The following is a 13,386-nucleotide window of genomic DNA, read 5'->3' as shown; positions in this document are numbered from 1 at the left end:
AAATTAATCTGAATGTCTGTATGGAGAGAAGAATCTTGTCTTGACAAGAAGAAAGAAATATATGTATAATTCTCTGTATCTATCTGGTCAGCTTTACTTTTTATTGTTACAAGTGGGAAGTTACTTACCTTGTGTTTCTGAGCCTTTTCAGACTCTTATAATTGCTTCTTAGTCTCAAGGTACAAGACTAATGGAACTTTCCCTGCCTTCTTACTATTTTTAGCATCCTTAATGGCAATGGCAGCAGATAGGTGTGATTTCTATACCCTACTGCTGGTCACACTCTTCCAAGCAGTGCCCCAAACAAACAGGTGAAATACTGATGCCTCAAAGAGAGACAAGTAACTGTAAAGACAGATACTACTGCTGGAAATGTGTTCAGCTTGGGGAGAAGGAAGAAAATCTTGCAGGACAGTACCTTTAGTAACTGATTCACAAATTAGTTTTATTATCTTCAGTAATGTAATGTGCACATATTCTTAAACCTAGAAAGAACAAATTTCCAATGTATGCCTCAGAAGGCCACAGAAAACAAAAAGATGTATCATATATCTCATCACCACTTAGGCCCACCAAAATCTTAAAATGCCAGCTTGCAAGATGAATTATAAAAAATATACAAACTTAAAAATTTTGTCTAAATCAAGAGGCATTAAAATAATTTTTCCAGGACTTATGTATGACTTTGAAATATTGTAGGAAGGTCATAGTCTGAGGTCTAAAAACTGAGACTTCCTTCAGCCATGCTAACAAAAAGCAGTCTATGCCAAGAGCAAAGGTTCACATTCAGTAACTGAGAATCCCTTAATGGTTAGCATCAGCTAAAGAACTGAAGAGCTACAAACCAGAACACAAATTGTTGATTGGCAATTATTAGAAAGGTAGACAGGAGGACTTCTAGAGGTATGGTAGGTACAAAGAGAGTGGAGTGATAAGAAAACCTTATTTTTAAAGAACTCTCTTTTGGACACTGTCAAGACAAATTTATAGCAGACAAATTTGAAAGCTGGGCTTGAAGCTTCAGTATATCAATCAAACATCAAGGAACTAATCACATTTCATACCTGCTCCCATTGCCTTTGAGGACTGACCAATCTTTAGAACTTAAGGATGTTTTTTCTTGTCTCATTCTAGGTAGCTGAACCTCCATGGAAGAATATTTTGCAGCTGACAGGCAATTCAGTATTTAACATTTACTATACATAATCTGTAACACCTACACAATGCTCAAGTGCTTCTCAACCACACAGAAGCACAATTAATTACTCCACTCTTTGTCTAAATCACACTAAGGAGTTAGGTATAGACACTGTAAATTTCAAATCCACTAGATAAACCTACTTAACATACATAACATGAAATACTGACATTATATTGGTAACTCATATACTGAAAACTAAAGAAAAAGCACTGAATTCCTTGTGAAATGAAGGTAGGATAGTGTCAAAAATAGCTTTACATTGTCAGACTAGGAATGTTTTCAGCTACTGAACACTATCAAAGATTGCAGAAAAAACCCACATGTATTTCTTCTTATATGTAAAAAGTGTGTATGTATATGCTCATGTATGGTAACAAGCACTTAAGTATTAATGGCAAGTATTCCTTTTCCAATAATTTTCCTTTTTTAAACAATATATACATCTTATCTCTGGTTTTTCCAACTGGGATTAGAAATGCTGTATCTGGTAGTATAAACAAGTTGTTCATTCAGAGTCCCTCAAAATTACAGATCCTAGCTGTAGCTTAGGAACTAGCTATAGGAGGGCCTCTCGGTGCTTGCATCATAGCTCTGCAAAGAACAAATAAGAGGAGGAATTCTGCTCTTTAAAATACAACTTTTCCCTGCATGCTGTAAACAATTTTGGAAATTGAGCAAAATTTGACATATTTTTCCAGTAAAACATTCTCTGAATATTATCATTATCAAGATAGCTTTGTAAGTGTGTTATATACTGAAGTTATTATTTCTATCAGGTTTCTGTTGCAATACAGAATACAAAGGAATAAACAGATCACATTTCTAAACTGGTTAAAGAAACACTCCTTTAGGCAATATCCTATATAATAAGTGAAAAATATAGAACGCTCTTCTAGCAATAATGGCTTAAAAAACCCAACATACAAAAGGTGTTTAAAGACAAGTCATGCAACCTGTCATCATCATCATCATATAGGAGCCAGCAAAATTAGTTAGCGGTATGGAAACAAAAGACAGTACCCAAAAGAGTTTTGACCTCAAACACAACCCAGTATACAAATAAAAATCAGTCTCAAACTCATTAATATTTCTGATTCACTCTATTATGAATTGATTATTCTCAGAATGCCTATACAAATGAAAAAAACACATGTTAAAAATAGGGTTGAGAATGGTGTACACCTAAGCAGGAAACTACAAAAAGTACAGCTCCAATCTATTTTCTAGTAATTTACCTTTGTCTGGATGGCAAGTGACCCATGCTTACAGTAAAAAAGCACACAGAAGTTCTTTAGGTAAATTATACTACCTGTATACTTAAACATACAGTATATGTGATGCTCTTCCAATTAATCATCCATAAAAGGACAAAAAAAATTAAAACCAAAAAAATTAAGACTGCATTAAGGTAAAGCCAGTGGCAGGCCAATGACTACTATGAGCAGTGCCTACTATAGACCAGAATGGGACTCACTGGGGATTGTGAAGCTTCAGAGAAAAGGCAAATAAACAAACAAATAAATAAATAAATAAACCCTGAATGATCAAAATATTAACTTAAAAAACTCAAGCAAATGGCTACATACGTAATCTGATTTCACCAGCATACTTACGAAGGATGACGTGGGTGATAACGAATGCAAATATAAAGACTGTCAGAAAGGACAGAGATAAAATAAACATATAAAAAAATCTGTAGTTTCTTTTCCCCACACAGTTGCCTACCCAGGGACAGTGGTGATCAAACCGTTCTGAAATGAGAGGCAGAAGAAAAAAAAATGGAAAACAATTAATAAAATGCTGTTTATTCAAAAAAATGCTCTCTGAATACTATATTAAAACTCATGATTAATCTGGCATTTGCAAAGTAGCCACAGAGAAGTTCTTATTTAGAAAGGAACAAAAAACAGAAAAGAAAAAAAAAGGAGTACTTGAATGAAACCTTACAGTTTTTAAAGAAATCAAAGCATGGCTGAGGTGAGTTCCTGTTAAACTAACAGCCTTATTGTGACAAACTGTGCAGTCAGACCAGCAAGCATGTATATATCCACTGTCACATGGAGCATTAGCAACTCAGCTGAATTTGATTTTTTTCAAAAGAAGGTGGTTTTTTTTTTTCCTTCAGTGCATCTTCTACTCAAAATTGGAATTTCTGAGGTTCTTTCCTTTACATCAGTCATGATCACACCTCTGACTTATGCCTACTATCATATCACCCATCCATTTGGAGCATGAAATACTGATGCCTTCCCACTTCCTTTTATTGCTTTGTTCAAGATATTCTTCATTCTAGAGCACTTATTTTTCCACTTGAAGTTGACGCTGTCATACAAGATCATTGAAATAGCAGAATCATTCACATAAAACATTTTTCAAATGTTAAAATTTAAATACATCATATAAAACCTGGTAATCTGCATGCTCTGCTCCCCTTTGCACTATAGGCTCTGTCTCCTTTTTACTAAGCAAAACCCTTACTCCTTACTTCCCTGAGAGAACTTATCCATGAGATAGGAAAAGGCCAGGGTGGATCAGAAACAAGTGTCCCCAACATGGGGGAAATGCCTCAGTGCTGGAAAGCAGCAGAGGGAATGGCTTACTCTGCTTCTCCCCAGACAGCCTGGATCCACCCTCCACGTCCCAATATGTTGGGTAATGAAACAGAGCTGTTGCCAGGAAACAAACTTGCATTTCCTAACTTTACTTTGGAGAGATTACACTGACAGAATTTTAAGGTTCTTTTAATCAAATCCAAAACCCTAAGACAGATGCATTCATGATGACTCTTTCTTTTCACTCTCTGATCCTTGTCCAAATCCTGGTTTGTTTTCTGTGATTTTCATGCCTCCACTGACGTACTATCAAACTATTTGTAATTCCACAGGAAAGGCGAGCTATAAATCCAAAGTCCTTTAAGTGCTGTGTTAGAAAGGCACATCTGACCAAGTACACCAGCGTATTTTACTTGTGGATTTATGTTAAAGGCCTATATTAGAGGTTTTTCCTGAAGGATGTATTTAGTATTATCTTCATTTTAAAAACGTCCAAACAACATGCACAACAGATTTCTGAGTCTACGAGACTTTCAGGGGCTTTTTTAAAAATGGTTTTGCATGACAGCTGTTTGGACCACATGTTTCTGCCATAAATCTGTTTCAAATTCCAACAAGGCTATTCAAGGTGAAGTTACTGAACTTACTTAGGATAAGGCTTTATAATACTGTGACTGAGGGAGTACTGCTAAGAATACCAAGAACTAAACACTCTGGGTAGGTGATGCTACCTTTTCTCAGTGCACTACAGTTGTATTCCCAAAATAAATTGATATTGCATTCTAAAAGTGCTTGTCTTTAAATCCATGTTTCTGAATGAGCCCTCATATTCTGATAAACACTCCACTTAAATTCATTCATACATACAACTCAGAAGCAAACACACCACAAAGAAACACAGCTACAGAGCCATTTTAAAAAGCAGAATCATAGGGTATTTTTGTAACCTACTGCTAAAAAAATACATTACGTGTCTTGGAAGATGGATTCTGTATACATAGATTCATTCTCCTCTATGCTGACACAGTAGGGAAATGAATTATAAAATAGAGACAGACACAAAGCTGTTCCTAGCCATGAAATAACATTTAGATACATGCAGACATCTATTTGATGGATAAATGCAGACAAAAACCACGCACATACACACAACCCCTCCATCTATAAACTCATGCTCCTATACATGCACACACTCCTTACTGAGGACTGACTCTGTGCTTTTAGCCTATTTGTCAGTCCTCTTGAATATCCATCTTCAAACTTTCCTGGTGAACTGAAAAGCTCTGCTTTCTCAATAAATACCTTATTAATTACTGTGAAGTAAGTAACTACCTAAAATATTTATAAAGGAGGAATGGACCAAAAAGGCTGGATACAAAAACCAGTACTACAGTATTAAACTGGAATAAACTCTAATGAAAAAAGAGGCATATAAAAAGGCTTACATGAATCTTATGATAAATAAATTTGGTCTCTTTTTTCTCAGTCAGAAAATAGAACGGCATGTGACATGTGCCACAAAACAGTATATTAAAGGGCAAGACATTCACTCAGCAGAATATAAATATGTAAATGCAATTTAAAGATAACAGCCTTACAGCTTGTGAGCTGCTCTGCTTAGTTATTAATGCAGAAGAAAATTGCCAACCCTAGCAAAATGAAGAGGCAAATGCTACGCAGAGACTTCTAATGATGTTAAGAAATATAAAATCTGTTCAATCTGGAGCTGTTCCTCTTTCTTAGAAAAACACATGACGTAGTAAGCATTAATGAAGAAGTAACAGCGTCTTAAGGTTCACCTCCAGCATTCCAGATGCCTGACAACTGAATAACCAATGATTTTGTAAAGGAATCTCTGACATCTCCACTTGGACAATGTTGGCAGCAAAATTAAGACAACTTCATTGAGAAATGAAAAACTACTGATGCTGAGAAAAACTGGAATTCCAGCCCTCATGAACTTCAAATGCAGAGCAAATAGAAATGCAACTTCTTGTGAAGAACAGACTGTTAAGAGGTCATGAATGCAGTTCTGGATAGTTAACATACTACTGTAGTCAAACAAACATTTGTGGCAAGGTCAACATAAAAATATTTGAGGCAAACAGAAATTAAAACAAAAAAATTGGTAACACAAACTCTTGTTAATATAAGCATGTAAGAACTCATAATGAGGGAAGAAGAAAGCTGAAGCGCTGTGTGGATAGAAACATTATATCATCCTCCTACACTCCAGTTCAAACAAAAGGAGCAAGATATTTGCCTTCTTGATGTTACAGCTGTATCTTGTATCTACCTAATCAAGAACCAGTGATAGAACAGATGGCCCAGTTTCTACCATTTCAGCAGTTGTCTTTTGCCTGTGTGTTCATGGCTCTCCATTCTTAGGCCAAGCCTGGTGCACATTTTACCCTGCAGGGAGCAGGTTGACAGAGCCAGATGAACCTAAAACTGAAGCTTTCTTTTGCCTGTCTCCTCAGATCACCTCATCAGACAAACACCAAAGTGAGCTCAAGTGAAGCAGTGAGAACACTTGCCAGAGAAGGAATGAAATAACACCTTCAGAAGCAGCTAAGTGTTAATTCAGCCTAGCTGTGACATCAACCTTACTACAGCTTAGCACTTATCACAACTGCAGGAGAAATCCAGTTTTGATTAATTTTTCAGGGTCTGAGATCAAAACCTGAATCAAATAAAAAAAGACTGAAAATATGTGTGAAGAGTTTATAAGGTAAAGCATCAATGAAAAGAGGAGATGAGTAAATGGAGACAATAAATGCTGCCATACAAGTCACAGAAAAACAAAGAGGTGAGAAATTTCAGGAACTGTCAGTAACAGTAACAAAGAGTATTTCATGACTTTTTCCCAAGTGATCAGCATCTTTGAATTTAAATAATAATTTCTGAGGATAGCCAGAACCCCCATAACTAAATCCAAAGGATGAGGCTTCACAAGATAACAGCCAATCCAAAACGATAGCAGTGAAAGAGATGGTCAAATGCTGCCTTTCCTGCCACTTCATCCCACTTTCTTCTTCCTAAGCTGATGATGAATCAAGTCAGTTCCCTGGACCAGCAGGAAAAAAAAAAAAAGGAATTATTTTGCTCATTGATGAATGGGAAAAATTGACTTACCAATGCCTGTGTTACCAAATGGTCTGTGAACAGGCACAAACAAGAGAATCGTGGAAATAAGGAAAAAAGAAATAAAGAGGAGGACATTCACATCCCTTTGGAAGCAGCAAGCTGCCAGCAGGACTCAGTGTTCTCATTAACACTCATCCAAGTGGTCTGATTAACACTCACCTAATAATCTATGCTAACTGATGACAGAAAAACACTATACTTCATACATTCCCCATTTTTTACCTTCCCTGAAACATTTATATTTAATACTTGCATAAGAAACATTAACTGTTGGATATCTCAGATAAAAACAAAACTGAGAACATTTCCCATTTTATTAAGCAATGGTTTTACACATGCAGCGTTTCCTTCAGGAGCCACACCAAAGCATGCTCCTTGCTGCTCAGAACCAAAGAGTCAAATCTCTACTTTTCCACAGCACAGCATGTAGACTCCTAAATACTTAAATGTTCTTCTTCCATTTTTCATTCACTACGCTCCAGGAAACCATGCACAAAATGACCCAAATGCTTTTCTTCCCTTTTCAAAACATTTAATGAAAGCCTAATAATTTACAAGGAATGCAAAAGGATTTTAAAATGGAACATTTTTAGGCCACCTTGTCCCTTCAGTTTGCAGTCTTTATTAACTGTTTCCTTTTTTCTTTGCTCAACTGGATCACTGCACACCAGCACACATTTTCTAAAGCTCAATGTGAAGGTAGGACTCAAAGACAAGATGTCGACAGGTGCAAAAATATCTAGGTCATGTTACTAGGAGATTTCAGTGAGCAAAAGTTAGAATTCACTCGATAATTTTTCCACCCTGTGCAAGTAAAGCATTGTAGGACAAAGGCAGAAACCTAAAGCATTCCCTGAATGTCACCATCTTTATTTAAAACATGCAAACATGTATCCCATGATTGGAAAGACTCAAGAGCCCACTATGCAAATCCTGCGTCAGTAAGAAGTCACATTACAGCTCAACCATCTGGGCCATGATTACTCAAAATTACTTTTGATAGTAGCAGTAGTACAACACAGGAGTACAATGTCCATTGTCAAGGACTCACACTGAGTAATTATGTAGAGAGACTGACACATCTGCATGTATTTATAATGGTGACAATTAAAGCTTTTTGAAGGACTATGATGTCATGATATGATCACATCTATTCAGGCTTTTTGACTTGATATTTTGTACAACAAATAGTACTTTCAGAATGTGATTGCTCTTGAAATGTTTAAGAAAACAAATGAGGTTTTTAGAAGTCCATATAAGAAATATGCTTTATTACAAAGAGTATTTCTTTTCTTCTAAGATACAGCAGTCCAATCCCAACTGCTGAAAGTGATGCACACAGGCACAAAGGCAAATATAACCATTAAGTCCTTTACAGTCAGTTCAAAATATCTGATAATTTAACATAACAAATTTATATTCAATAATCATAGCATATTCATAAAAAGTATCCTTAGCTGTGATGTTCAATTTCACCGACTGAAATCATCAATCCTAAGAAAATTATTTTCTTAAATAATATCTATTTTAAAAATAATATTTAAAAAAACACCGCCACTGATAGGATTTGCCATCAGCTGGCAACAGCAATCAAATATTTGGATCAATTTAACTTACACACCATTCACCTGCCTGACAGTCACTCCCCTGACAATACCTTTGCTGTTACTTTGTGGAATGAAATCTGAGTAGAAATTTAAACAAAAAAAGCAGTGAATTACAAAAGATCAATTGCAAGTTAGATTTATAGGAATGCTGATGTTATTTTAGAACATCTGTTATGGACAATGCACAATGGATCCTTTAAATCACCAAGCTTCAGCACTTTCATACACTGATTCCAAATCAAAACACACCATGAAAACCAAACAGAAAGAAAGCATCTTCTGGCCTCATGTTAACATTTAGGAAATACTTACCAAAAGTTTACTTCAAATTACATCTGGACTAATCTCTACAAGGTGATGTAAACTGAAAAAACTGAAATAGTAATGTAACACTGGGAAAGATGGGCCTCTATTAATGAAAAAGTTAATAATGTGCATGGGTATCTACAACAAAAAGTCAATCAGAAAAATAAACACAAGAGCTAATTAACATGTATTTCACTTTCATGACTCTTTAAACTATTCCAGACAGCTATGTTATTTGGTTGGGGTTTTAAGAAAATAAGTTGCAATGACAACTTTTTGCATGCTAATCAACTTTAATGCTAGCAGACTATTGCTATTCACAAAAACAAAATAAACACGCTTAATTTTCAAAATAAAAATAGCAATTGATTTATTAGGAAAACATCCAGCCATTGCCCTAGGATAGCTCATAGTAATTAAACTGTATTGTCACACAGATCACTTCACTGCACCCTCCAATAATAAATATTGACTAATTAACAAACTCCTCCTACTTCATGCACATTAATGGTGACATTTGCAAAGGCAGCAGCAGCAGCAGTTTAGAATGGCTGCTCTTTGAGAGGTACAAAAGTGCACAGTGAAGGACCTCACTCCTTAACAATCTCTCTTTACATACCCATTCGAGTACATACACCCTGGCAGACCCACACAAGTGCCTGACACACACCCAGCTGTGGAGGAAAGGATTTTAAAACCCCAAATTTGTCACTAGAGGAAGCATAGTATTCTTACCAAGTAACAGCATCCACAAAGTTTACGGATTAATTTTTCTCTTTCTACAGGAAAGCACATTTTTTTACACACTTCTGCTGTGTTTTAATGGAGTTGGGGTTTTTTAACCATTCTGCATTCAGTGCAAATTGTTACTGCACTGAATGTAAACATGTGTTTATTTTCCTACGTTCCTAATGTTTTTAACTGATAATTTCTCTCTTTAATTTTTACTCTGACACCTTGAGGTTTACAGCATCATTTACACAGTCAGATGCTCTGATCATCTCTGCATTTTTTCATATGCAGACCAATGCATAAGCCACAACCTCTCTTAAGTAAACTATAATACGATTTTCTTTCTTAAAGAGACTGACATATTTTGCAGTCCATTGGCTTAGGATTTAGAAACCCTGACACACATGCCACGCTCTCTGAATTTCCAAAGTACATCTAATTTCACAAATGGCATAATCATAAATAACACATCACTTCTGAGAGTGCTCATGTGTACTCCATTTGGCAGCTTCTTGTTCTACCTTTTGGGGCACCCAAACAAAAAGAGTCCAAGCAATTTCTCACCTGTAAAAACTGGGAAAAATACTAAGAGAAGAAAGAAAAAGAAAAGCAGCCAAATTTGTGCTTTTAACTGTTCAGCAAAAGAGTAATTTCAAGACAATCGGAGCTAAGGTTTAACAGGTTCAAAATGAAGTGAAAATTGTACTCTATTCACTGCAGGAAATGTAAGGCAGGAAATAAGCAAAGGCATGAAAAGGAAGTGAAGGCAAGAAAGGAAATAATAAGGTAATGAAGAAAGAGTGCTATAGAAGAGAATTAAACCCAAGCAGACCAAAGTTCTGACATACACATTGCTCATAAAGGACTACAAAGTCCTGAGAAATTGTTCTCAGAAACACTGTCTGTGTCAGAAAAGTCAAATTGTTACAACGCCACCTCTCAGCCTGCTTTTGAAGTAATTGGTGTTCTTCATCCAGGAAGATGGGGGTATCTGGAGTAACTACTGGGAAAAGCTTGTCCCCAGAACAAACTGGTAATTCTCACTATCTTACACTGTCTGTGTTACATGTGCTTTGGAAATTATTCCCCATATTGTTTAGATATAGCCACCTGCTTCTTGTTCAGCTTTCATCATAGAAATCAAATTAAACAAAACAAAAAATATTTATTAAAACCAAACAAAACAAAAGGATATTACACAGTCCATGTTCCAATGACCAAAAATAAATTAAAAAGCCACCATTAGGTCATTCCAGCAGCAAGTCCAACCACTGCTTTCTTGCTAGCATTACACAGTGCCATCAAAACTTCTTGTCAAGACACAGCAATAACTACCTTGAGCGCAGAATTTATGTCTGGTTTGGTTACTTTTATTCTAAAGTTCTTATCTCTTGTTTTCAGATGCATATTATGTTTAACTCATTCGTAATTCTTGAGCAACATAATGGTACACAAAACCCTTGAGGGGCTAACTTCCAACTGACATTCACAGAGGCAGTAAAGAAAGCAAATCAGGAACACACCCAAGGTATGTGCTTCAGGGAACACTTATTCAACCAAATTTTTTAAAGTATTACATAAATGGAACAAACGACATTTGTATGAAAATAGAGACTTTTCTGGACACTACTAGGAAAATACTGTAGAGCTAAAAGAGTCAAGTATTACCAGGTTAGAACTGAAATTATCTCTTTTCTTCTTTTTTTTTTCTTATTTTAAGCTATTTATTGTTATTTTTATCTACAAATGCGACATAGATATTTATAAAAAACAGTGATGAAACAAAAATCAAACTATGTCAAGTAGCAGATATGCTTACTAAACAATTAGACAGAAATAAAGAGTAAGTTTTTGTATGTACTTACATATTTAAAATGTTGCAATAGATTCCTTACAGAATAAAACAACATTAATAGGAAACTCAGAGTGAAAGAACCTCTCTTTCACACTGCATTCATTTGCCAAGTATCATAAGACACCTTTAGGTAAAAGTAGCACACTGTTTTTTCTGAGCAGTGCTGGTTTGAGGACAGACCCCATTCCTGTACCACAGAGTCTCTGTAGCTGGTTTGTAACTGCAGCAAAATCTTTGGAAACTATGTGGTGAAAAGGAATGCATGGTCATCCTGGTAGTGAGCTGCTGAAATATGTTATATTTTAATAGCATAAGTTACTTAAATATCCATATGCATGTGAAGTAGAACTACTTGTGCATAGGTTTAGTTAAATCAGTAAGGAACTAACAAATAGTGGCACAAGAATACTCATTGCTATTAAAAGATTTATTCAGAAACTAAATAAAAGCATCATCATATAGACAATACTAACTTAGAAGTGGTGGCAAACTGCATAACACACTCTGATTAAGTGTACACTCTCAGACTGTTACATTTCCACAGACACACGAGCCATCCAATTTTCTTGACACCTATTTTTAATAAAAAATTAGTTGCAGGTACTTGTAGATATCACTTTTTGCATTAAGTACACCCAAATGTTTATATGACAAACACCTGTATCTAATCAGGAAACAATGCTACTATACAGCGCACCCTGAAAAAGTAAATTTATTGTAATTTCCACTATAAACACTGAGGAGAAAAAATACAGCAAATTCAATTACTTTAAAACTAATAACTCCAAATTTAAAAACGTGCAAGAGGAAATTACAATGATCATACCTATCTTATGAGCAGAAAAGACATCTCAGCTATATAAGTCATTTGCTCACTCCTGATAAATATTCATAATAATTCACATTTGTTTTTTCATCACAGACATGATGAGAAGACTGTATAAGTTCTTTCCCTGCCATCATTAATTTTATGTTTTACAGAATAGTTTTCCAGATGTGGTATGAAAAGGAGACAGATTACAGAATAACCTATTGGAAAATCCTTCATACCAGTGCATTAAAAAGCCATACCATTATTTTAAAAGTTTCAGGTTGTACAGGTGAGGTTGCTCTTGTTTTTGCTCTCTTGGTAAAGACAACAGCTTTTCAACTTTCATTTATCACACTGGTCAACAACTGTATTTACATATTATCCAGTGTACTGAGCAACATCACAACACTGTAGTATTAAAATTGCACATTTGCTAAAATATTTTTCTGAACAATGTACCAACTGCAAGTCATAAACATCCCTACTTGCTCAATAAAAGCAAGCTTAATAGCTTTTGCAACACTTAGAAAATTTTAGCACATCAGAAAAATTTATTTACTGAAGGAACTATCTACAGATACCAATCAATTCTATAGGGCCAAAAGGCTAATAAGCTTTTTCGTCTGATGTAAGGGCACTCCCTAAATGAGTATCATCTAAACATAAAACTCCAATTCTTCCAATGACTGCTTTATATCTAAAAATATCACTGCTGAATGCTGCAATTACATTTCTCAGATGGAGACATCTTTCTACATTATTTTCTTGAATGCATAAGATCCAGACTCGACAGTGTGCTAATCAACTGCACTGAACTGCAAATGTGATCTAATTAACTGGAAACCACTCAGATTTGATTGGTAGGGGTTTTTTGGTTTGCTTTTAAATCCAAGCATATCTTAATCACCTTGTCTGACCTCCATGGAAAACAGTAATGAAAAAGGACAAGATATTCAGAGAGAAAAAAACCCAACCCCATAATTATGAAATATGATTAGGTCCTGACAACATCTACTTACTCTCAAAATAGCATTTTTGCCCAGTAATTTCTTACGGATTTTGACATCAGTACGTCTAGTCATCAAACTGCTCAATGGCAAGAATCACCTACAGTGTGTATTTTGATCACACAGCCCTAACCATTTGAACCGTGCCTTACAGTTAGTTACTGATGG

At 35.4% G+C, this 13,386-nt stretch overlaps 1 protein-coding gene across 6 annotated transcripts in view; it reads right to left on the bottom strand.

The window, feature by feature from the left end:
• The window catches only part of ZDHHC14 (zinc finger DHHC-type palmitoyltransferase 14), a 93,799-nt gene that overhangs the window by 17,807 nt on the left and 62,606 nt on the right, over nt 1-13,386 (bottom strand). For all 6 annotated transcript variants that reach the window (XM_041469816.1, XM_041469815.1, XM_041469814.1 and 3 more), the window contains one exon: nt 2,815-2,952. In XM_041469816.1, coding sequence (XP_041325750.1) covers nt 2,815-2,952 — 138 coding nt within the window. The remainder of the gene's footprint in view (nt 1-2,814; nt 2,953-13,386) is intronic.

Source organism: Pyrgilauda ruficollis, unplaced genomic scaffold (genome assembly GCF_017590135.1).
Source record: "Pyrgilauda ruficollis isolate IOZ18807 unplaced genomic scaffold, ASM1759013v1 scaffold24, whole genome shotgun sequence".
NCBI lineage: Eukaryota > Metazoa > Chordata > Aves > Passeriformes > Passeridae > Pyrgilauda > Pyrgilauda ruficollis.
Note: the sequence above shows the minus strand (reverse complement) of the source record. Positions and strands in the feature narration are given on the sequence as shown.